Source organism: Toxotes jaculatrix, chromosome 14 (assembly GCF_017976425.1).
Source record: "Toxotes jaculatrix isolate fToxJac2 chromosome 14, fToxJac2.pri, whole genome shotgun sequence".
Lineage (NCBI taxonomy): Eukaryota > Metazoa > Chordata > Actinopteri > Toxotidae > Toxotes > Toxotes jaculatrix.
The window spans coordinates 11,123,472-11,150,721 of record NC_054407.1 but is presented as its reverse complement, the minus strand read 5'-3'; the positions used below and the strand labels follow the sequence as shown (position 1 = coordinate 11,150,721).

General features: G+C 41.7%; 1 protein-coding gene across 1 annotated transcript in view; it reads right to left on the bottom strand.

Annotated features, from left to right (window-relative positions):
• The window catches only part of LOC121193245 (receptor-type tyrosine-protein phosphatase S-like), a 50,234-nt gene extending 23,320 nt beyond the window's left edge, over nt 1-26,914 (bottom strand). Inside the window, exons 1-8 of the mRNA XM_041055463.1 lie at nt 26,773-26,914; nt 22,695-22,843; nt 21,443-21,584; nt 13,697-13,885; nt 5,854-5,964; nt 5,045-5,056; nt 1,686-1,700; nt 37-306 (exon numbers count right to left, since the gene is read on the bottom strand). Of these exons, the coding sequence (XP_040911397.1) occupies nt 37-306; nt 1,686-1,700; nt 5,045-5,056; nt 5,854-5,964; nt 13,697-13,885; nt 21,443-21,584; nt 22,695-22,843; nt 26,773-26,914 (1,030 nt within the window). The remainder of the gene's footprint in view (nt 1-36; nt 307-1,685; nt 1,701-5,044; nt 5,057-5,853; nt 5,965-13,696; nt 13,886-21,442; nt 21,585-22,694; nt 22,844-26,772) is intronic.
• Between the last annotated feature and the right edge of the window lie 336 nt (nt 26,915-27,250).

Sequence of the window (27,250 nt, the reverse complement as noted above, 5' to 3'; positions counted from 1 at the left end):
TAAAATGATCAATCATGTTATTAAAGCATCACTTACTCTTGACTAAGACCTGAGCGGTGGCCTCGATGATACCCAGGCTACTCATGGCCACACAGGTGTAGTTCGCAGACTCCCGGACACCGTTGAGTTCCAGCACGTTCCGGCCAATCGGCATCTCATCCTCAGGGGTCAGGTCCTCACTGCCCAGCATCCACTTGACGTAGGGCATGGGCGAACCCACTGCCACACAGGTGATGTTGACGCTCCCTCCTGGCATGATCTCATGGTTGGAGGGGAGGATGGAGAACCGAGGGGGCACACGGCGCACTGGGAAAGGAGGAGAGTTGGGGTAGAAAAGGAGGGGGGGTAGGGGTCGAGGGGTAAGGTGGGGGAGGAAAAAAGTGGGGAAGGGAGTGAGGAGAAGAAAGGCGGAGAGAGAAGGAGGAGGGGAAGGGAGTAAGGGGGAGAGAATCAGAGAGAGAGAGAGAGCAAAGCAGAAAGCAAGGTAGAGAGTGAGAGAGAAAGTGAGGGCAAGAAAGACAAAAAGAGAAGAAGAGAGAGAGAAGAGAGAGAGGAGAGGTAACAGGAAGGGGGAGAATGAACTTCAGGGTTTTTACAGAAAATTACAAAGGGATATTTCAAGTTTAGTCCCAATTACTTTATGGTACTGATGATTCCAACAGAAAGACACAAATCTTGTGTTGAGCTCAACCAATCAGTGAGCTGCCTAAAATAATAAGAGTGACAAACTCTTGAGTATCTTTTCAACCAGGACATGACACCTATAGTCAGTTTCTCTTCTTAAATAAACATTTGTCTTATTGGTTATCTTCCATTTAAGCAGAAAAATAAGACTTTGTGATTCAGGGTTTTGATTATAATTTTATCATTATCATACCCCCACCCCTAAGCAATGACTAAACATGCTAAACTTTACCAGAAATGTCAATGACAAACTTTAGATCATTGAGATTTCTGTGCCTTGAGGTACTTTTGCAGCAGATGAGCTTTTTTTTTTCTTTCGTAGAGACAGAGAGAGTGTATGCATCATGGGGCCGATCAATAGGCCCATCCTGCTATTTGTGTCCCCATGAGAAGAACAAGTAAAGTGGCAAGTTATTTCCAATTGCATCTGTCGGAGCTTGGTTGACTATATGTTAGGAAGAGATGCATCGAGAGACTGAACTCATAGGTCACTTGCATGCCTGGGCGACTCAAGAGGGATAAAATGGTGGAGAAAACACAAAGAAGAGAACGAAGAACTGAAGGCTGAGAGGGAGACAGAGAGAAGCAAGACAAGAGCGGAGACATTGGAGAGACAGATAGAGGGATAGAGGAAGTGTTACAGAGAGAAAGACAGAGAGAGAGAGAGAGAGAGAGAGAGAGAGAGAGAGAGAGGCAGCTCTGCTTCTCTTCCAGACAATGACAGGCAATGTAGCAAAGGACAGCCACATTGTACAACAAGATACTGTACAATACATAAGATTCATAACTGATACAGTGTGTAGTCAAATGAATTGGAAATGTGGACAGGAGTGGATCGAGGGTTCTAATAAGGTGTTGTGGCAATTACAGAGTGATCATTGCACACATTAAGTAAAGAACACCAAGCATGAAAGAGGCAGAACGGGAAAGAACGAGTGCGAGCAAAAAGAGAGATATGTGAGGTAGTATGTGCATGTTTATAAGTTAATAAACTTATGTACATGTGTCTGTCGCTCCTACACATCAGGGTGCAGACAGAATGCAGAAGAAGAAGAGAAAAAAGGGGAAGGGACAGGAGGGGAAAAGACAGGGAAATGGAGATAAAGAGAGGATTAGAAGAGGGTTTTGGGGAAGGAGGGAAAAGGGGGAAGAAAAGAGGAGCGAGGAAGAAGAAAACACATGGATCTATTTAAAAACACGGCTAAATACCAGAATCAGGCCCATTCAGAAAGTAGGTGCTTAAAAGCAAGAAAAATAAAAAAGAACAAAAGAAAAAATAGAAAGAAAAAAAACTAGTAAAAAAAAGACTAGTAGAGATTGTATGTTGAAGGAACAGTGAAGAAGAGGATACCCCAGGGTCACAACACAGGAAACAGAAAGAAACAGAGAGAGTAACGGACAAACATCTCTGGATGAAAGGAGAGAATGAAAGGGAAGGCAGACAGAAAGCAGAAACATTGTCTAAACTCAACACTAGGAAGCTTGTATGTGTAACATAACAAATGTTCTTAAAGTAAAGAATAAAAAACTTACTGTAAAACCCTACATTAGCAAAACAATGAAAGTGCAAGGCTCATTTAGATTGTTTGCAAATTCAGCAGTACTTCTAACATGTAATATATGAAATAAAAAGTAAAATAAAATAAATATTGTTTTGCTGCATAACCTCCACTCCTTAATGTGTAACATCATTACTTGGAATCTTCATGGGCCACATCCCCCTACTCAAAGAATCTAGAGACAGTTGGATAGAAGTTAACATTTTTGCATGATTTCAACAAATTAAAAAAAATGAAATAGTTGCCGTGACGTCACTATCATTTCATGAATAACAGATTAAGTGAAAAGCATTTGGAATACTTGTAGAAAAAAACAAAACAAAATAAAAGCTGGAAGATACCCAGAATTGGATACAGAAGTTGAAGACAAGAAAGAGACAAAGAGACAAAAACAGGTAGATCTGTTAGAAACAGACATGATTATGCAGGCATCTCCTCATCTGAGCATGCTGGAGACAGAGAGACAGACAGACCGCATCCATGACAGCTTACATGCATAAGACAGAGACAGCAGATGCAATGCAGCATGACAAACAGTATTGGTTTAATTCAGTCAGTTATTAGTTATTTTAGACCTATCAATGCAACAAAACAAACTAAAAAAGACAGTTAATTAAGCATATGGATTAGTTTGGCAATATGAGCAACAACAGGATGAAGGTAAAGCCTCAAGATGAAAGTTAAGGGATGTGAAACATGAGCAGTATGAGTATTTCTAAAAAATAATAGGACCAGAGACAAAAGACTGAAGAATTCACCATTGAGCCATAGCCGAGTACTTTACAATAAAGTGAGCTAATAACAAGGGATAATCCTTCACATGCCGACAGAGCCCCTAGCTTAAAGTTAATAGAGCCGGGCCGCATGATTCCCCTCCATTTTCTATACAGTTTGTGAGAGCCACGAGCTTCAATCTTTATTAGTGGAGCTATCATTAGTCCCATCCTTTGCAGGGAGTCTGGAGGCTACAGACTGGGGAAACCTTGGCACAGCCATAAGGATTACGGCTGTATCTCAGCACTGCTATACCCGATCAGGCCCGTCACTGAGATGACATTTAGGCAGCGCCGTCCTGTCTGTCTCAAGGACACGGCTTTCATAAACCACTGTAATAAGAGGGAATCATTAATATCTATTTGATATCTAAAAATGTGAAGGGACGTGATTAATTTCAAATGTCAGTCAATAGAGGCGTATGGGAGTGTTTGGTGAAGGTAGCGACAGCCAGGAAAAGTAAGGCACAGCACAGGCTATATGACAGAGTTAGCATATTGCTATACCTGCAAAAATACTGATGGTATAGTGTTAGTATGAATATGGGAATGTGCAGTGGTGGAAGAAGTATTCAGATTCTATTCTTGCCAATATGTTAAAGTAAAAAATAAGCCATTACAAGCAGAAGTCCTACACTGATAATATTACAAGTATTGATACTAGTCCTTCTTAGCATATTAGCAAAAATGTAATTAAAGTGACACTAAACTTGAAGTGGCAGTCACAGGCTATTGCTAAATGCTAAAACAAAGCATATAATTAGAACAAGAGTCAAAAGTCAACTCTAGCCAACATTAGCTATCACTATTGGTCAGTCATACCAGAACAAGAAAGGCTGCAGCAGTAATTTCAAATCTCTCAGAGTATCCAAATGAGCGAGGGAGCTTTTAAGTATCAAAGGTAAAAGCATTCAATGCAGCAAAACTGGGCCCTGTGAGTGTTATGCTGTTACTGGTATTACTGGGTAATCATTGATGTGTACATGTTATTTTACTCTTGTCGTTGGTTCAGGTGATATTAACTATTTCATGTTTATGTATGTTATGCGCTGTTGTGTAGCCTAACCTATAACAACGTGTCATATTTTGTGAGATCTTTTGATGCGTTGTATGTAAAGATCTACATTTGTAACTACAGCTGTCAGATAAATGCAGTGGAGTAAAAATACAAAATTTCCATCGGCTGTGTAGTAGAAGAACAAATATATGAACTGTAAATATTCAAGTAAAACACAAATAGGTCAAATTTGCCCTTAAGTTCAGAACTGAGTAAATTAACTTAGTTACTTTACATTGCGGGTGATGTTATAGTTCCCTTGTCATCTTGAGTTAATTTATGTCATGAATTCAGCTAAATAGCTGATGCTTCTCCTCCAGACCTGCACAGCACATATAACTTCAGAACAGAAGGGCATGTACAAGCGTGTCTGCCAGTGCAAGATTTCCACTCAGCGCAACAAGTGCAGAATTGGAGCAGATGTGATGACATAGGAACTGGGACACAATGTTACACATGATGATATAAAAGAAAAAAATAAAAAGGAAAAAGTAGCAAGACATGACAAGACAGCAAGTTCAATAATATCACAATCCGAGCATATCAATAGGCGTGAACACACACTGTGCCATGCTCTTGTGTCAGTCCGTCAGTCAACAGACATGCAAGCGGTGCTCCTTTCTCTTTCTCTCTCACTCCTTCCATGCAAACATCGCCTCTTTTTAATCTTCCAATTCTTGGGTCTCCATGACAACAAGATCATACCATGCAGAAAACATTGATCGGGGAGTGAAGGCAATACCAAGGGTTCTGCACACAAGGCCTCACAATGCAGTCAATGCACTCTGCTGCGTAGGCAGACCACTTCATCATCGTAGCAGCTTTAGAGAAATCAACTCTCTTCATTTTGGAGACAAAATCATCTACTCTGGTGTCCTTTAAATTTTTTTTTTTTTTTGTTTCTCTCTGTTTCAATAAGTGAAGCTTTCTGAAACAAAGGAGTAACAAAAGAAAAGAAAGAGCACACCAACCTTCTCGAAGCTCTGAGGGATGGAAGGGGGTTGATGCAGAACACAATGACGTGAGGGGGGAGAGAGAGAACGGGGAAACACAGAGAGAATAAAAACGGCCAGCGCAAAGCCACTCACTCCACACACGCACGCACGCACGCACGCACACACACAAACTCACATAAACTCACACACAACACCCGCACCCACCCTCACACATCGCATACACACTTCTCCGATATCCCACTCAACATAGAAACTAGAACTTGTAAATCTGAACATTGGTCGTGGTCTTTCAGCAAATAAGCCAGAGACACACCATCACCCACAGCCCAGAGGCTAGAATCAGTTAAACAGGAATCATGTGGGCGCACAGATGCCACTAAAGTAAACATATTTAAGAATGAATAATATCCTGATTCTGATTGTTAAACTAATTTCATTCAAATTGTCAATGAGGGCTGTGCAGCTTTAGTGCAAAAATTTTCCTCTTAATCTGCCTCTAGTACAGAAACCATTTTAGAAAACAGATCAGTGAGTTTTCATGCAGTTAAACCGAGGTGTGTTCCCAAGTTTATGTTCAGTTTTCTTCTACTGTAGGAGCTCGCACCAAGGTTTAAGGTGGACTTGTTAAAGGTGGTTGTGAGAAATACCAAACAACAGGGTCAACATATGTTGTAGACAATGGATGGGTTAGTAATACTTGTTTAAGAGCACAGTTACGGAAATAACTTTATTAATACCAAGAGCACCTTAACGGTAGTGATTTCTGCGTGTTGTCTCTGTGCATGTGAGTGCATGTGCACGTGTGTTCTGTGTGCAGGTCCTACCTCGCACATAAAGGTTTGCGGGGGAGGAGTAGCGCACGCCTTGAGAGTTGGTGGCCACACACTCGTACTTCCCTTGGTCTGTTTCCTCGCTGTTCTCGATCTGTAATGCTCCTGTAAAAAGAAGGAGAGACGGAGAAAGATGCTCAGTCGAGTTTGTAGAAAATGTTCCTCTGTATCCTCCGCTTTTCATTCTGAGATATTTGTCTGTTGGTCTTTTCCTCTTTCTGTTGCATTCTGACCCTGCGGTATCCTCCTCTATTACTGCAACATCCAGAAAAGTCAGTTTTGTTGTTATTTCTGTGAGGCACCCTCTGAATGGCCCTGCTTTCATACACTGGCAGTTGTTTTTTTTTTTTTTTTTTTTTTTTACAAAGAGATGTGTTTTCCCAACTCCCCTCCCTCTACCCCCAGTCTCCTAAAAAGTGAACAGAAACGGCAACACAGTCAAAATTCAGAAATCCCTTCCAAAAAAGTTTGGTAGTCAAAAACAAGTCTTAAAATGACTTTTTATAAACTTAGATGACATTTAAAGGGCCTTTTGTTGTATACCTCTTTTACAAGCTTGTGATTCCTCTCCTACAGCAGCCTCACTGCTGCCATGAAGAAAGCCTGTTTCTATCTTGGCAGCTAACTGGCAGCATCTACACGGCTTTACCCCACGGCAACGACCCGACGATGCTCTTTAACGCCTCAACTTGTTTCTTTTACTTCTTCTTCCTACCCTGATCCCACCGTGATAAACAGTGTCTCCCTGAACGTGCTATAATTACACACAGTGCTCGTCAGGTATTCTTTCGCTTCTGTTGTTTCACAAGGTGCTATTCTTACTGCTTTTTTTTGCCAACAGCCTTTTGAATTACCAGCAGTGTGCTTTTTCTGCGTCTTTTTTTTTTTTTTTTTTTTTTGCTCTCTCAGCCTGCTCTGTCACATTCATCTCATCTGAAACTGACTTTGACATGGAGCCTGAGGAGGCAGCACAAAGCCATGGATTACACTCAGCTGTTATTGCACAGAGAGGAAGAAGACACAACTCAAAACACACACAAGACACACATTTTGAGGAGGACACGGACACACACACAAGAGTGAAGATAACCAGGCATGCTCACGCACGCACGCACACACACACACACACACAGCTAGTTTAAGTCTGACACAAAGCACCATGTTTTGTATCAGATCTTCTGTGAGAGCGATAAAAGGCATCTGGCTTGTAAGAAATGTATGTAGATATATAGAGAAACAGAAGATATAGTAAACTCTGCACTTACACAGATTTCTTCTCACATACACACAGTAGTGGTAAACGTGTCCAGAGACTTTACTCAAGTAAATGTAAAAATAGTCTGTTGCAAGTAAAAGTACACCAGTGATGTACACCAGTCAAAAGTTTTAGATGACCATTATAACAAGATAGCACCAGAAATAAGTAAGAAAATAAGGTGTTGGTTTATGTAATTTGGGTGAACTATTCAATATACTAGGGTGACAAAAAAACCCCAAACAAACAAACAAACAAACAAACAAACAAACAAACAAACAAACAAACAAACAAACAAACAAACAAACAAACAAACAAACAAACAAAACAACAACAACAAAAAAAAACTGTTCACTGTTGGTCCACATGCCAACTTATTCTTATTATAGGTATTTGCAAAAAGAAAGAGGAAAGAAGAAAGCAAAATAAATAAATAATTTGTTGTTTGTTAAGTAGACCTATGCATTATTTTTAAAAATAAAATGCTCATATGATATTTAGGTATAATCAGCTTGTTACCTTGATAACTGATTAATCTTTTTAGTCATTTTAAGCATTAAGTTTAAGTCATTGTAAACTGAATATCTTTGGGTTTTGAACTATGGACTAAGCAAAATGAGACATGTGAAAATGTCACCCTGAACTCAGGCAATCTGTTTTCTGACATTTTGAAGAGCAAAACATTAAATTGATTAATCTGAAACTGAACAGGCAGATTAATCAGAAATGAAAATAAGTGTCAGCCCTCAATTCGAGCAAAGCAGAAGTACCTCAAATTAAATCTAATACTTGAGTTAATGTACTCACAAATTACTTTCCACCACTGCATAGAGAGAAAGTTTCTGCTTATTAAATCTTAAAAACGCAGTCATTTAAGCAGTAAAAAGGCTCCAGAGAGACAGACAGTTTGTGGGTCTGTGTGTGTGTGCGATTCTCCAAATTACACAATAGCTGATCAGTAAATGCAGAAGTTTGAACATCATGTTTTTTGGAGGCTCAGTGGAGGGAAAGTTTGACTATTTACAGCGAGCCGGGGCACAAGTATATGTTTTGTGTTTGAATGTGTTTAGTGAGCCGAGGCCCTGCTAGCTCAGGCTGTCATCCATTTGCTTCTGTCTTCTGTGGTTACATGAAAGGAAAACATCTCGTGCCCTCCTCTTTCTCTCTGTTTTTCCATCTCTCATTTCCCCGCAGTACAGGGCAGAGTTGGGAGATAAACAGGAATAAATTATGTGTTCTACAAGCCTCTCCTCTCCTCCAGTAAGATGTGGAGGCAGAAGGAGAAGCGGAAGAAAGACGGAGTTGAGGAGAGATGGAGCTGGACAGGTGGAGTTCTGCAAACAAGAACTCATCTGACAGCTGGAAACAGCTCATGTGGATAACCATCAGCACAAATTTGAAATTGGCAATTGAAATCTTCTTTTATGCAAAACATGCCGTTACCATACATGGAGAAAGACAGGAGTTTGTATGTAAAGACAGGTGTTCTGCATATATGCAGATAAAAAGGCCACCACACACAAACACAACCACACGAAGGTAGACAGATAACTGGCAATGAACAAACATAATTAAAGTCCATGTGGAAAAGCAGGACAAAAGGCAGTAAAGCTGGGAAAGTGAAAGATAACAGAAGAGAAGAGGGAGAGGCAGAACAGTTTGTTAGTGAGTCTGGAAGCTGCTGACAGACCCAGAATGAGATGTGACTTCAGTAAATTGAACCGCTGTGAAATCGCGGATGGTGTATTATGTCTGCTGGGCTGGGACTCAGCCTATCAGATGACAACAGATACTGCTAACCCGATAGCTCTGCCAGAACTTCTAGGTCAAACAGATCACCTGGACTCCAGTCTCCCACAAGGTGAGACATTAACTTGTAACCGGGACCGGACACTACCAACAATCGAGACAGATGGTAGCTATTTTTATCACAACACATTAACTTAACAAGTTTAGAAGTAGACTGTTGGGACCAAACGAACTCTAAGTTTGAAACTTCTTCATTTGCACATTGGAAATAATCCAACCTTTTATTTCTAAAATAAAAAACATTAAAGACATGACAAGATTTTTAAAGGAAGTTAGGTTTTGAGTATAAAGTGTGATGTTGTATATTGATGTTGACCTGAAGCTACTAGTCTATTATTCACTTGTAAGAAAATTTATTATCATTTAAGTAATTATTTCTCACCTCTTAAATGTATGTATTTGCTGCTTTTCTTCTAAGAGCAATTTGAATGTATTTCAGTTTTGGACTATTGGTTTGACAAAATGAGCAGTTTAACAACGCCACATAAATTGTTGGAAATTATGAGGTATATCAACACAGGGAAACCAAACCATGAATCAATGAATTTAGAAAATAATAGGCATATTAATTAATAATGAACATAATTGTTAATTGCCACCCTATATTGATTCTCTGTAGATTTGTCCTTGCCACAGACAAGTTCCACATTTTCTGTCAGTCTAAAAACATGATGTGTAAAAGGATTTGTCTGTTTCACCATTTTAATAAATCCTTTAAAAAAAAAAAAACAAAAAAAAAAAACCTGGATCTTCACCAAAAACTAATCATTTGTTTTTTTGGTCAGTGTCCTAATGTTCCAACCAAATTTGGCTGAAACCTGTTTTTGAGATATCCTGCTGTCTAACAAACAAACAAACAATAGGGGCCAGAAGGTATTTAATGATGCACTTGAGTCCACAAGTCCACTTTGAGTCAGTCCTGATGAGGGAACCTGCCTTTGATTAAAAAAACAAAACGAAGAGAAAAAAAAACACAGTCATAACTAATTCTGAGGGATGCCTATAAAGTCAAAAAATATTCTCATTTAAATTTTAACAGAATTCATCTGTATTTGTTTGATTAGTCAAAAAAATCGCTGGAGTCTTTATGTTTTAATCATTTCCCTGTTTTGCTTTAGATAAAAATGACCTAAGCTGTGAGCGTTACCATAACCACAACCTTTGATCACATCACTGTTCTTAGCCAAGACAGGTTCATCCATTACCCAGTAGTCAACCTCGGTGTCCATATTGCATGCCATCTGTTACAGTACAGGTCTATGAAGGTTTTTAAGTGCTTGGGTAAACTCTCCAGATCTGAGTCCCACATGTCCCCAGTATAGCTTGTCATGGTTCTTCTCACGTACATCTAAACTGGTGCAGCAGATGGCATGGAAAAATAGATGGATGCCGTGGTGGAGATATAAAGATGTCAGGAAAAGTTCAATTCGATACTGCACCATATGTTTGTACCCCACCCTATGTAGGTGTATACACGTGGAGTTCATGACTGTCGACAGCCATCGTTTGGATAGTCACCTGCAGAGGGAAGACACCACAGATGATGGATACTTATGGGCTGTGAAATGGCTAGGAGTCATCTTTTGTGGGATTTGAGCACAATCATTCTCAATATCATTTTTCATTCCGACCCATATGGGCCATAAAAATATTTCCAAGACTCAACAGAGAAAGAAAAGAAGAGACAAAGAGAAAACAGTGTTTGTGGCCCAAAACACATCCTTGGCTGCGGTCCAACAAGAGCTGGCAGACGTCCACTAAATCAGAGGCATTGCTTGGAAGGTGCCCCCATTAAACAGATCTTAAAGGAGTGTTTCATCCATAACACATCTCAGTGCTATTTTGTGCCTAGCTCACTTGTAATTGATTTCCTCCAAGTCATTTCACTGCAGTGTTTGGTTCATTATACAGTGCATTTTGTTGTTCAGCTTTGTGAAGCTTTTGGTGATTCGAAATCCTATTAAAGCCTGCAGTGAATCTCACTAAGCCATTTGTCTTGCTACTGTGTCATTGATGTGATATGTGGACAAACATACTGTACCAGTGAATCAGTGTCATGTATGTGTGACGCCATAAAGAGCAGACCAAGTAAAACGTGCTATGATAGATTAGTAAATAATTTACAATTTTTGGGCCACAACAAATAAGTATTCACTGTGCTGTGCATCAATGAAAACAGACTTACTAAGAGGGAAAACAGTAACAGAAAATGTTGTTTCAACAACTATGCAGAGGTTTGACAGAAGCTCTGTGTTACTCTGCAGCACCAAGGCAACCAACACATTTTCATAAATTATCACTGGAGAATAGGAAAACATTTGCATAGTGTTTATAGTAATTATGGATTTGCGATCACTACACTGCTCCCCCTGTCATGTCTCTAATGTTTTGCAACGGACATATTAGAGCTTTAAAACTTTAGAACGCACAGGTTGCTTTCTCCTCTTTTATGTGTGTGTATCTATTGTTTCACCTGCACCTATGCAGCAGCAAAGCTGGTCCTACACCAAATTCCACCCACGGCCACTGCAGAGTATTTTACACAGAGGCAATTACGCATTAGGTGTCTGTATTTCACAGTGGTAAATATCCATTTTTACACACCAGTAGGTTATTGAAAATTATACTAGGAGTGTGGGGTGTGGGATCTAACACTGGTCTCTGCAGAGAAAGAGGGCTACAGCTCCCTGCAAATGGCAGGCCTGTCAAGCACTGAAATTTTCCACTTGTGGAAGTGGTGTGCATGTGGCTGCAGTAAGAGTGACCCAAGATCTGAAGAGCCTGAACAGTTTTATCCTTATCCCCTTCCTAAAACCAAAAACACAAAGGCAAAAACATAAGGAATAATTAAAGAGTGTATTCATCTGCTCTTAAGTCTAAGCTGCAAATATTAGCGTGTCTGACTAACTAGCGTACTACCTACAGCGACGCTAATGTGGTGTTATTTACAAAGCATATCATTAGCTAATGTTACATTATTTTGTCAGGGTTAATGACCATGTTTAAAAAAAAAAAAGCTCCAGCCGTTGGATTTGGGAAAGTTTACACTACAGTGACTTTAGTAAAACATGTCACTTGAAACACCATTGTGTTTGCCACACTCATCAGCTAGTCCTCATCCTAAAATAATTTCCTCTTGTAAATGTGAAATTACCTACGATAAAGCAACATTACAACATTCAAAGCAACACTCAAACAGGAGTTTGGTAGAACTACATAACAGTTTCTTTCCTTCTCTTTCATACTGCATTCTAACACAAAGGCTAATTGCTCCACCTTGCAATGCAAAACAATGCAGCACCTTTATTTCCATGTCTTCTGTGTTTTACTTTTTGCCTGGGATGCATAGCTTTGCATATTATATGGTATGTAGCCACCAGTTGCATATTTAGGACCCTTTCAGTTGTTTCTGGTTTTGAATCAGCTGAAGACAGTGTTTGCATTAATTAGCAAGTTGTTGAAATCTGTTTTTTACAGTTGTCGTTTCAGCTGGCAAAATCGATGGCTAGAGAGGAGAGGAGAAGTTGCTTTTCTCTACCAACGTGTGAATTCAGAGACCCGTTCTCTCAGAAATGACCAAGGACTTCATGTGATAAATCATATGTGCGGCACGTGAATGGAAAGATTGACAGGCATAACAACTGTAACTAAGGGGTGGGAATTAATGAACTGTCAGTTCTCGAAGATATTCCGATTTGAAAGCGTGCAAATCATAAATTTGTTTAAACAGAATAATGGCAAACTCTACAGATGGAGACACAGACACAAGGTTGACAGAGCGCACTGGTGATCAGTGAAGGATATTGGCTGACAGCAGGGAGATATCAGAGCTGGCAGGACGGAGGAGCACAGAGAATATGGATGAAGCAACAACAAAATGGTTTCGCCTCACCATCACTTTCATTCCCCCTGAGGACGGCTGAGTGAGAATGGCTGAGAAAATTCGTGTCTGCCTACTCCAGCAGACACTGTATCATCTATACAGAGGAGCATAAACAAAGCTGAACAAACTGTCTTAAGCGCATGATGTGATTCTTCTGTATTCATCCCTCGATCTGTCTGTATGCACAGACACACTTTTCCCCCTCTCTCTAGCAACAAAAAAAAAAGCATCCCTTCCTTTTCACCTCTCGCCATCTCTGGCAAAGTGATCTGACGTTCACATTTTAAGACACTGAGCTCATGTCACACAATAAGAGTCTGGGCAGGTCAAAAGATAAGAGGAGCATCAGTTAAATGCCTAATCTGAAAAATCTCTGTTTCTATTGATTTTGAGATCTGAGAAAAAGAGCATTATGGTTCTTTTGAGGCAGATTGATTATTATATTAAGTATTTATATCAAAGTTGTTTTACTTTATAATTGTGTTCGAACTTTTTTGAATCACGTTTAATGAGCATGAATGAGACTTGGTATGGTTTTTTTTTTCAGTTGCAGGATCAACACTGGAAAGAGATTTGTGGCTTTAAAGTGTCATCTTTTAATAATCTTTTCTCCCCAATGTTAATAAAAACAGAATTTTTTTTCTCTCTTGGCTTAAGGACGGTACAATTATCCTTTAATGAAATTGGCTTTAAAAAGGTTTTACACCCCCAAAGGATGTAGATAAACTCAGAGAGGGGCATGTAATCCCTCAATCATAATTAAAACATGATAATCACCAAATTTAGAGCAAAAGAGATTTCACCTGATAGCGATGGTAAGCTTTAGATGCACTGTTTGTTTACTTAGTGGCAAATGAAATAATCAGACTGAAACTCCTCATCTGTCTCACCTGATCGGAGCTGTTTGATGCGACCTTGGCTGGTGCTGGGGTCGACAGGCAGGAAGTCTTTGAACCACGAGATCTCTGGGTCGGGGATGCCGCTGGCAGCGCACAGCATGGTGGCCGTCCTCGTCCGCTCCACCACCTTCAGCTGGGGACCCATGTCTATACTGGGGAAGCCGAATGGCAGCAGGTCCTCTGGAAAGATGAAGACAATAGATAGATAATGAAAGGCATTGCTCATGCTTTATTTTGGAGCAAATCCACAAGGACAATAATGAACAAATGTGTTTGCTCCTTATTTTTGGGGACAGCTTGTCTAAATACAAATGACTAGTTTATCTTTGTGCACCGAGCCAGGCTCAACCCTGCCGTGCACTGAATCCTTCATTTCCTTCTTTTGTAGTGACACATAAGACTTGCTCACACACATACACTGTGATGCAAGAGCCGCTTTACCCACCCTCCCACCCCCTTTAACATCTGGAGGCCCTTGAAAGTGGAGATACTTATGAGGACACTGGAGCCACCACATCCTTCCGCATCAAAGCAGCATGTCCTTCCTACAGCTAGCTAGTCATTAGGTGATCTAGTAGGCGGGCAGAAACAGTTAGGTTTTAGTGTGTGTGTGAGACAGGCCCTTTCTACAGAAGCATTAACATACCACCCAATCAGCAGGAGTTAGCACTGACACATACACTCACATGTATAAACATAGCTACAAACGCACACACAGTAGATTCCTAACCTAGAAACACAGGTGTTTGGTTTTCTTCCACGCTGTGGCTCTGTGTTATGTGCTGGTAATGATTCCTGTCTAATAACTATGCAGAGAGCTACTCAGAAACAGCAGCAGCAATTAGAAGCTGGGATCAAGAGGAGGGGCAGGGCACTGGGGGTAATAAGGACTTGTTAGCAGTAATTGTTAAAATGTACCAACGATTAGAGAGGCCGATCTGGGATGTGTCTGCATGTGTCTGGGTATGTCTGATTACGTTGTGGGGCAGCGGAGGAGTGTGTGTGAGTATGTGTGTGTGTTGCCTGTGCATGTACATATTTGTTTCTGTATAGCTATGTTCTTATTAGCATCTTCACAGATTTTGTGCGATGTGTGGAATAATGTACGGAGACACGTCCACACATTTTCAGGAAAAAAAAAAGAAGGTGTGTGCATGCTGAAAAGCAGTTGCTTTCTGTTTCACACACACACAAACACATTCACATGCACTTTCTCTGGTGAATGGGATTAAGCATCTTGGTGACAACAGTCCAGATGGCCAGACACGTAATCAAGCATCCATCAGCCCTTCTGCTTCCTGCTCTTCTTACCCTTTTAACCACTCTCTCTCTCTACATACATACAGACACCTCCCCCATACCTGGAACTATAATTATATATCCCACTTTCCTACAGCAATGAAGCAATTACCAAGATGGCAATTTGCTTGGCTAATAAATCAAACCCACAGGAGCTTCATGATTGTCAGGCACAACAGAACCCGCTAAAAGTTTGCAAGCTCGAGCCCGGCATCACTGACAAATCTGGAGCCAAACACAGTCCGAGATGCAGACCGTGGCCACGTCAACTGTCTATGTATTTTTCCTCAGCTCCTCTCCTCCTCTGAGCCCCCTGCTACCTAACCACATGACAGACGTGTACCATCTGTTTCCACACACTCTGCTATGGGGATGAGAGGCTGAGTGGAGATAGGATCTATCGCTCTCTTTCCACAGTCATCAGCTTTGGAGAGACCCCGTCCGATAGGAAAGTCAAGCTGCTCGTGACGACGTGGGCTAAGAGGAGGACGGAGATGCCACGAAGGGAAAAAGAGTAATCAAAGCTCACAGGAGAGTCTGGGGGCAATGTTTAGTCTCAGAGCTGTAGTTAGAGCTCAGGTAGCGATCAGACCTCATACCATCCTACTGACATCAGATGACAGAGACCCAAACTGAGGGAGGGGACCACCTTGACCCCTCCCCTCCTCCCTCCTCCTTCACACCATCCCTGACTGATCAATGCTAATGATCCACTTGAGTGGAGGCCAGTGGTACGGCCATTGACGAAACAGGGAAGAAGAGAAAGGAAGGAGAGGGGGGAGATCGATAGGGAGGTCAGAAGGCGAGCTCCCCTGGGGAGAGGAATACGCTAGGCCTACATCTGCTCCTCTCTGCCCTCCCCCAACCCCACCCCTCTCCTGAGAGGGTTCAGATGGTCTTTTTATCACCCCGCTGGCTACCACTACACAGACTCCCTGGCTGTTAATTACAGCACGCCACAGCAGCGGACTCGGGGCGTGTGCAAGCATGTGCCTGTGTGAGAGTGTGTGTGTGTGTGTGTGTGTATGTATGTGTGTTTGTAGGGGGTCTCGCTCTGTATTCCAGTCAGGTCTTTATCAAAGCTGCGAATAGAGTATAGGTGGACCTTGGACTGAATCACTAGGGGGAGGCAGGAAAAACAAGGAGAGATGGGGATGGATAGGTAGATAGAGACATACATACATGCATAGACACAGACACACAGATACATAGATAGAATCCCTAGAGTTATGCCTATTTAAAACGTTAAGACACTCAATTTACAACTAATTATCACAGCACTATTTTACTTTAAAGAATGAAAGAATATAATATAATATAATATAATATAATATAATATAATATAATATAATATAATATAATATAATATAATATAATATAATAATGGAATATGCTGTACAATGTCCTGTTCCGTATTTACGTAAAGAATCATATACAGATCTGCAACCAGCCATATCAAGGTCATGTGACCATCGGAAACAGCTGAAGGTGTCAACAGGCTAGTTTTCTGTGGCCTTTCACTAGCCTGGCAAGCTCATCTATTTGTACTGCAGAACAACACAATGTGTGAGGACACACATGACACAACTGCCCTTGTAAAATTAGTAAAAGTCTCTACAGCACAGACCATCTTGCAATGGGATCACACCAGCCGCAATGCCAAATCGGTGTGTATGGTGTAATGGAATGCACAACATGACAGAAGTTATTTTGGCAAAACAGATGAACTGTGCAAGATTTAGTCAATATTGCCTAACCGTGCGCTAGTTTTATCTAATGTCCCAGAGTGGACTGGAATGACTGAAACTGGAATACAGTGATTAGCTACAAATGTGGGCCAGGGGTGTAAAATGGGAGGTTAAATGGCCCCTTGCCTATTTAAAAACCTTCTCTACTTCCAGTGCCCTTGCTTGGACCGCACCTATCTTCGAACTAGGCCGTCATTTTGATCTCAGCTACACTCCTGTAAAATTTCATGAAAGCATCTTGCACAGTTGTGATGTTACTGTGGTGACAAAACCTGTCCAAATACTCAGAACCACCTCTCCAGGACCACATTTTGACTTGACACACGCGCACACACACACACACACACACACACACACACACACACACACACACACACACACACACACACACACACACACACACACACACACACACACACACACACACAAGGAGAATACCAGCCACTCTGTAGCAGCTGGTGACCCTCACTTATAGATAGATAGATAGATAGATAGACAGACAGACAGACAGACAGACAGACAGACAGACAGATAGACAGATAGACAGATAAATAGATAAATAGATAGATAGATAGATAGATAGATAGATAACGTACATAAACATATAGCAACAGACTCACACTCTGTCCTGCAGATGCAGATAAACCGGCAGACAGACAGTAGTACTGGACAGTGAAGTACAGTTCACTGACGAGGAAAACAGGGGGCTACAGGTATTCAGCCAGGCTCGTGGATGAGTCAGCCGCTGCTTGAAATAGATACTGCAGGCATGGCCTTGATCACACTTTTCACCAAATGAATCATTTATCAAAAACAAACACTGCTGCGCAAAAGTACCGCTTATTTTTCATCTCCTGGTTAAATTGATAAGACAGCCTATGGAAAAATGCACCATGTGTGTATAAACACTGTGTGTGTCAACAGCGTTTGGGGGAACATTGGCAAGGACCAACCAGCATTGTTCCCTGGAGCTTTGTGTTTGTGTGTATCAAGAGGTTGAGAGCGTACATTTTGGCCTGGTTATGTTTGCAGAAGGGCAATCAGGCCTGGTGCCCGAAACCAGTCGGTGGAGCCAACCAGATCTGGGCAAATATGCAATTCATGCGTCCGCATGTGCGCGCGCGCGCGCGCACACACACACACACACACACACACACACACACACACACACACACACACACACACACACACACACACACACACACACACATTAGCACAGAAAGGCACACACACAGAGTCAAACACATAATGCATATGATGCAAACAAACAAACATGAATCCAGGTTTTCTTTTCCTGTCTCTCTTTGTATTTCCCTCTCACACATGCACAGTTACTCAAACACAGATGCACTCACACACGCTCAAACACTCCCGTCCACACAGAAAACCATCATTTGTCCTGGTTAAGAAACAGGTTGCCTATTCATCTCTCAGTTCATTTCAGTGGGGAATGGCCATGTGCATGAAAGAAGCCTGAATGAAAGGCGATCTCAGGGAGCCTGATTCAGGATTAATCTGCCAGTGCTCAGTAGTCTTCAGAGGCTGTAATGCTCTGACTCCTATAGACTGCAGGAGGGCTGAAGGGGAGCACTTTAAATGCTAATGGGCCTTTATGATAATAGATCACAATACAATGCAGAATCAGACTTTGCATCGTTGATCAATCCCGCTAAAAACCCACGAGTCCCGACAATCCTGAGCCCTGGTTTGCCTCTCCTTACAGACTGAGCAGCTGGGGACTACAAACACAAAACATGATAATCCCACATACAACGCTCTATTACATGCAAACATGCATGAGGAACAGACTGTAAGGAACAGAAAAAAAGGAAAGAGGGAATAAAAACAGAGAGAGAGAATGAGGGGGTATATGTGATGAAAGAGCCTGTTCTTCACTCAAGGAGTGTAATCCTCTTGCAGGCTGAGTTGATACTCTCAGTAGTTTCCAGACCAAAATGCTGCTTGAGCCGCCGGCCTGCCAATGCAGCAGACGCCTGGGGGAATCACTGATCTGACTCTGTTGTTCATATGAAGGGTGTTTGCCATGGTGGCAGAACATCTCTCCTCCCCCATCTCTCTCTCACCCTCTTCCTCCCCCATACCTCACCTCCCTTTCTCCTAAAATGGGACACTGGGAGGTGAGTATAATCAGGATTACTCTGCACAAATCAGCCACATACACACACACATACACAGATATGCACAAACACACACACACGCCCATAAATGAAGAAATCCACGTGCATGCATTCACACACGCTCACAACATGAAGGTTGTGCACGCACACACATACACACTGCTGCAGTGATGAGTATCTTTCGCCCACCAGAGGTTTTTCAAACATGCAGAACTGCAGATATTCACATCTCCTGAAGGCGGAACAACACAACTGCAGTGTCCATAGAAAAGAGCAGTTTGGGTGGAAAGGGGATGGGATGGGTTTGGAGGTGGGGTGGAGCAGCAGTAGAGCCTGTAAAAATGCAAAGGGAGGAGAAGAGAGAGAGAGAGTCTGGATAGACAGTGAGGGTCAGGCAAAATAGATGGCTGAGAAAATGAAAGAATGAATAAAACAAGAGAGAAGAAATTAGAAACGGACATCGCTGTGGGCCAAAGAGGAGGCTGCCAGAGTCACAGACAGAAAGATATAGTGAGGAAAAGAGGAAGGAGGAAGACGAGTAGGTAATGGGGTGGTAAGGGTGATGTCTGAAGGCACAGGAAAAAAAACGAAAGCTCTCCTTGACCATAACCTACCACAACTCCATCCATTAGGCCGCCCGTGGAGCAAATGCTTGAATCCTGTGGCCAACCACAAGCCCCTCACACTGTACAACACTGCTATTAGCGCTGGTCAACCATTATACAAAATGATGAGATGAAACACATCAGGGGATGAAAAGACCTTCCAGTAGAAGGGTTTGGTCCGTAATGGAAAGCCTCCTTTCTGCTTCAGTGGTTGGTGGGCCTTTTCTCCGATGAACCACTTTTTTGAAAAGACTGACCCACACACAATTTTTGCAGACTTTTTTTTTTGCACTTAACAGCATTCTTGGATGACATGATCCATCATACCGTATATCCCTGAGCCTATAGTAGATTGCAGGGGTGTATATCTCTGAGAGAATACTGTCAAGTGGAAGCATTATATATTTTCAGGAATAGAGCTGCAGCAGATGAAGCACCCATATATATCAAATACATGATATCAAATACATATTGCAAGAAAAAGTCATGTCACGATCCATGTCAATTTTCTGGAAAAGCAATTGAGAATATTGTCACAGATAACATAACCAGATAGCAAAATCTGTTTTCTGGCAAATCCAGTGGATTAAATATGTAAAAATGAAAGATATTTTATTACATTGATCATATGAAATCCAAAAAAAACCAGTCTTGCTCCTTTATTTTCGTAGTCTTATCCACAGAGGCCTGATACGCCCAGAGATATTAAAGAGACAGCAAACACCATATGGCAAAAATCTGATGGATGCCAAGTTTATATAATCCAACCAGTATACATCAGAGGGGAAAATAATTCCAGAGCCATTCTGTGCATTCTTGTCCAGCGTCTAGATGAAATAAACTATTATGGCTAGTAATCCTCTGAAAGTAGTTGGTGCTTTGGGTCAAATATTGCTGTCATTCATTGCAGTCCAATAATGTGTTTACTGCACAGATGATTAGGAAGATTCAAAGACGGCTCATTCTATTGTCACAGAGGGGACAGGGAACGTCACGGTGCACAGATCTCAGTAGGAGTAGAGTTTTACACAAACAGGAACAGACACACACGGCCACACACAATGAGAGGCTCGCCCTCGAGGTGCAGTTTATGTGGTAATGTGCTTTGGATTGAGGCTGTGTGTGCAGAGATGATGGGCTGGGTAACAGATGGACAGGAGTCTATTCCCTGGGCTACCAGCTTTCTGCTTACCACACAGCCCTGCCAAATTCTCATCCATCTCCTGCACCTCTACACCCCGTCCACCACTCCTGCGACATCCTATTTCATCTCTGTTGTTTCACACCATCCTGTTATGTTACTCAACTTACCCTCACCTCCTCACCCTCCACTGTACCCCTTCTGACCTCTCCTTGACCTCTTCCCCCTCTCTTCTTTTCTTCCTCAAATTCCCCTGGCAGAAATGGGTTGTTTGCCAAACCCAGACCTAATCCCCTGATTTTTCTTCATGTAGTAACAGCCCAAACAGCCATCCCTCTATTTCTTCATCCTTTCCTGCTGTGCTGGGCGAATGGCCAGTGCTCAGATCCCAGGCTCGCAGCCACAGGCTGCAACTTTAGTTCATAGCATGGTGGAGCACCACATTAGATACGTTTCCCTCCAAGGAGACAGTGTACATTAGATTAACACCCTCACTCTGGCCAGGAAGCACAGTGATTACTGCAAGCTGGGAAGTAGAATACCCGTGTGCTAGCACGCTAGCTAGCCCTCTCTGTGGCCAGATCACGCTCTGTTGCACTCAGAAGGACTATAAAAAGAACAGTTCGCTGCAGCCTGCTGTGGAGGCAGGGTGTGGCACGGCTCTAATGTCACATCTACAACTGACAGCCCAGGGAACCGGGGACGACGTCTGAAGCCAGGTGAGTGAACACGTGAAGAGAAAGCACTAATCGAGTGGAAAAGGATGGGAGATAGGGTGTGTGTGTGTGTGTGATTTTGTGCCTCACCTCTGATAATAGCCAACTTTGCAGTGACAGACACCTCTCCTTCACTGTTGCGTGCCACACACTCGTAGATGTTCTCATCTCGGGGTGCTCTGAGCGGTTGGATCCTCAGCACAGCACCTGCACCCTCATCAAACTCTATGGTCTGAACAGTCACAGGAAAATAAGCATCAGTCACAGCAGAGTAAACACACAGATCACCACTTCAACGGCAAACTATACATGCCACATGTCACTTTTACTGTAATTATATGACAGTAATTATAGAGCAATACTTTATTGATCTCTTATCTTAGGAAATGCCTGTTTCACTTGCTCTCCTCTACAGAAATGTTAGAGGTCAGGCACAGATACAGAACATGTACCTGCACACACGATGCTGGAGCTGACAGGGAGTCTGTGTCTTTCACAAAGACACTTCCGCAAGGCAGAAACTTACCAACACTGGGGGGTTGGATCTGGGTCCTCTGGTTGAAATGCAGTATCTCTAAGCATTAGGTCACATTACTGCATCAGTATTCAGTCAGGCTTCAACTGAGCTGTGGGAATTAACAGCTCTCTGGAATAGCCTGCTTGATAGCATTTGGCTTTAGGACAGTGATATATACATTCCATATAAAGTAAAGCGTAATGCAATCATATTTTTTATGTCCATTTTGGAAGTTGCTGTGGAATTCTGTTATCTTAAGTAACTACATTTTATACATTTATCAATTTTAAGTGAACCTTGCAGCTTATGTTCAAAATGTGTGCTGTTGTCAAATCAATATTCTAAAGAAATTGTTCAACATTAGTGGGAAATATACTCAATTCATTCACTTTGTCGCTGAGAGCTGAAAAGATCCCTTTCATGTCTCCAAATTAACTGTGGAACGAACTCCGTCCAAAGTTTAAAAAAAAAAAAAAAAAAGATTAGTAAGTTATACCTTGATTATCTAATGTTGCGTTAATTAGTGCTCTTTAGAGGTTTTGTTTACCTTTGGACAGAGCCAGGCCAGTTGTCTCTCCCTGCCGCTAGTCTTTATGCTAAGCTAAGTTCATGGCTCTAGCTTGATATTTAGCATACAGAGAGGTTAAATTAGTCCTTTAAAAAACAAGGTTGTAGCATATCTAGAATACAGAATTTATAGCCTAGACATAAAAATGACTACTGTATACATTCATATCTTAATATATCTTTTTTACTGGATATAAATATATGTATGTATTTGTCATGCTGCTACAGTAGGAGTTGACCATTGTGCACTGTGACAACCACCTCGATACGCTGGGAGTTGACCTTCTTGCCCTTCTTGTTCCAGTAGACAGTAGGCTTGGGATTTCCACTGGCCTGGCACACAAATGATGCCACGCCCCCTGATACTCCGATCTGGTCGGTGGGAATCTTGGTGAACTTTGGGGGAGCTGAGAGACAGAGAGAGGGAAGGAGGGAGGGAGGGGGACAAAAAAAGGAGAAAAAAAAATCAAAACAAGCATGAAAATTGATACCCTTACACCCAGAGGACATCAAACCGATTCCACAACCAGTAACAACAACCCCCTGCTGACCACGCCCCGTTTTACTGTCAGTGACTGGTCAGGCTGACTTGTGCTCTGATGGCTGTGTGTTGTGCTTACTTCCTGGGTATCATCTAGAGGACATGCTGAAGGACTTCCTGTGGGTCATAAATAAAAGATGGGGTTGGGCTTCAGAGGAACATCTCTCTCCCTCTTTCTCTCTCTCTCTGTCCGTCTCTCTCTCTCTCTCTTCCTCCCTTTGCTTCCTCCAGGGCAGGCTACCCTCGTACTGCATGCAGCACAGACTGTCATGACACATGAGTGTTTCACAGGTAGGAAAAGTGTTGGCTGCAAATTCACAGCATATAATTGGTTTAAATGTATTAATACCAGAGGTGTCATTTGCTGCCTGCACTCTCTAACACCTATAGGGGATTTGTGCTTGCAGATTATGATGATCTGAACATTGAATACAACGAATATACCAACATTTGTTGTGTTAATTTCCATCTTTGCCTCAGGGGGAGAATTTAAGGAGAACAATTTCGACTTTCATGATGCTGGATGTAAGTGCAGCAGCTGCCCTCTGTAAGAAAATAGCAATTTCCAATCCGATATTGAGCCAACAGTAAAGGACCTATATGTTTCACAGTGGCTGAGTCAGATCAATCAAACAACTTCATGCACCCACCCATTGCTATCTGTCTGTGGCCTGTTGCCATGGTGCCCAGCTTAACTCCTCCTCAGCCACAGAATCACTGCTATCCATCAGGGTGAAGTCAGGATGACCCTTACCATAGCAACCTGGATCCCCCCTCCCACTTCCCCTATGTCTGGGTGGGTGAGGTCCTGCTGTGTTCATTCACTTCTTCTCTGAACACAGAACAGAAACCAAAGAAGGCTACCTATCAGATAATCACTAGGAGATTCTAAAGCCTGTTTACAAATCTTTCAATTCCTGGTCACTTCACTGGAAAACAGCCACAAAAAACATGTGCCTATGCCTTGACATTAACTGGAATAACACCATGTCAGAAGAATGCTCCTGTGCCTGCTGCACTGTGGCGTGCCTCTTAAAGACCCACTCTGAATGTCAGAAATAAAGTGGTTTCATTTTATGCTTGTCATAATCCTCAACAGGAAGAGGCAAAAAGCTGGTACAGTATAGTCAATCAGAATGAATTTGTGTCCACCATTTTACGGCTCAAGATCATTATTCCTACCAGGTACACTCACAGAAAGGCACAGCATGTTGAGCAAACTGCCCCCCCCCCCCCCCAATATGAGAATGTGAAATATATATATATATATATATATATATATATATATATATATATATATATATATATATATATATATATATATATATATATATATATATATATATATAAACATCATGGCCGTAAACCATTTTCTGTGTCCTGGATATGGGATTATGAATGAATTTCATGTGCTTCTTAGGGCTTGAACATGGTGTTTAGTGGCTTCATGTTGAGTCCAAAATGTTTTGTGTTCACTCAAATGCCCCATAACACCACTGCTTGTGCAAAACTGACCCCACTGGCAATGTTACCACTTAAGCCTCTTCTGAAAGCCAGGGAAAAGCCCCACAGGGCATCGACTGAGGGTGGATTTGTGCTGAACGGAAACTTATTGCGATCGGAAAGTTCTAGAAAGCTTTCTGAAAAATGAGGGACCAGTGAAGAGCTCTGTCTCTTTAACAGTAGCTTACACTCTGTTGCACTGGACCAGGCAGGTCTACCACTGATCTACCACCGGTCTGCTTTTAATGAAACACCTTTGTAACTTATAATCATCTGACTGACTGACTGACTGACTACTGCTACGCTCAGATGTGCCTCAGACCAGCAGGTAGAGTGTAATGCAGTGTAGTTAGCATGCCATGTGACAGAAAAGTACTTGGAACTCTGAGTGTGCGTCAGGTCAGACTAAAGAACTACAAGCTTCATTTGTCATTTTAGAAAAGCTGCTTTGGTGAAATTAGTGTAACTACAGGTGAAAAGTTGAATCACGTTTCGACTTAAAAGACGTTATTTATGGCAAAGGTATTAAGTGCAACCAGCTGTGGTCTGACAAGCCTTTAAGCCACTTTTAATAATGCATCTTTTCCTGTTTGTGTGTCTTTGCTGTCAAATCTGTTTACATCTCATAGCCAAATGTGAGCAGTAAAAAAAAAAAATCTGTGATACAAAGATAATGGAGAGAGTTGGGTTATGCTGTGTAAGTGCAGAAAGAAAAATGGAAGATAATTTTTGGGCATCTCAAACAAGAAATAAAATCGGGATACGGGATATGCAACCAAACTGAAATAAATTATCCCAAACTTCACCTGCATGGTTTAGCCATCGTTTGTGTTTGAAAGCTGAGTATAAAGCTCACCTTTAATGAGTATTTGTAGTCTTAATTATAACATCCCCAATTTAACAAATTTATTCATCTATTTTGTCTTTCTAATAAAGTGATTTAAAAACAACTACAGAGCTCAGGTATTAAAAATTTAGTGGCAACCAAGTCAACTATGTAGTTGTTTTTAAGAATAACTGATATCCCTTGTTAGGCCTGATGGTATCCCTCTGATGTGCAGATAATTATTCACAAATAAGTTGCGATACCTTTGGGTAATTAGGAATTCTGTCGCTGTGTGACTTTGCAGTCATCTTCATTTCTATCCAGCAGCCAAGCAGTGTCATCCACACACACCTGCAACCCAGGGTATTCCTGTTTGCTGTGTGCAAAAATCATTAAGCTCTCTCAGCTTTGCAGGAGACACAGTAGAAGAACGCGGTGATGGTTTGCAAAAAATTCAAAATGGCTCAACTTCTATTTGGGCAGAAATTACAAGGACGTATTCACCTTGAGTGAAGAAGAATTTGGACATTTAAGTGGATTCTTGATTAAAGCATAAAGAACCTTGTTGCCAGTTAGTTTTTGTATTAGATCTGAAACCATTTGTCTACACTTTCTCACTCTAATTTATAAGTTCTGCAACAAATATTGTTAAAAGAAGAAAAGGCAACTCTGTTTGATGTTTTTCTTAGTTTTTTTTTGTCTGTTTTTATTTACTGAGGAAGCTACAGAGACATAGGAGAGGAAGCACTATCTGCTCTGCAGAGATACACTGTAGGTGGTCCAGAGGCAGAGCTCTTCAATCCTACATTTCAACTGAAAGTTGTGTAATTCTACCTCCTCACTGAATACAAAAATATTTCAAATATGACGTTAGTCTTCTCAAAGGATCATGGCCTCAAACTGGTTACATAAATGGGAAATGAAAAATACATTAGACAATTCTCATTCCTAACAGTGAGACGTGCTATCTCCACCTCAGCCTGTATCGGCTTTCAAAAATATTTCCAGAGATGCGACAGCTGAGTGTGTCTGAGCATGTGTGTGTGGGTGCCTGTGTGTGGACGGCTGAGGCAGGAAATCTGTGGAAATGTTGCAATCAAGGAGATGATGAGGAACATGCTGATGGGGACCTGCCAGCTTATCAAAACACATTAACAATGCCACAGTCCAGAGCTGATGTGGTGGCAGGCCTGGGTCCACTCCTCTGACACACACACACACACACACACACACACACACACACACACACACACACATACATATATATATATATCCACACCTTTGTACATCACATTTACTGCTGATAATAAATCATTCAACCGAGAAAGAGACAGAAAGAAAGACAAACAAGTAGTTAGCTGGGTAGACAGATAATGTGCCATATGTGGTACAAATATAGATAGCTAGATAGCTAGATAGCTAGATAGCTAGATAGATAGATAGATAGATAGATAAATAGATCATACCTGGTCCACACACGCTGCTCAAAGGGCTGGTTAGCAGGATAATCAATGGCAGCAGCATACAAAGGGGAGAGGGGCTCAGGCTGAGCCCCAGGATAGTCCTCCTGGACTGGGCTAGAACTCCACCTGTCCCGGGCAGAGGCATGGCAGGCATCACCGTGGGCTTGCTGGAGACGACGGAGATACGGGTAGGGCTTCACTCAACAGGGATAGGCACTCTGCAGGCACATAACAAAAAAAAAAAAAAAAAGAGAAAGAAAAAAGGTCAGCTGATATGAAAAAGGCATATTTCCTCCACCTCTGATTCATCGTTCTGCTTTTAGAGCTGCTGTTGAAATGTCAATGCACCACCAGGGGAGACGGAAAACATACAATAATTCATACAGATGTAGGGAAAACATCCTCATGAAGAAAATTAAAGACAAATTCATGCTAATGCAGGATTAGGACTTTTGATTTAGCCAGAGCACTTCTGACTTGG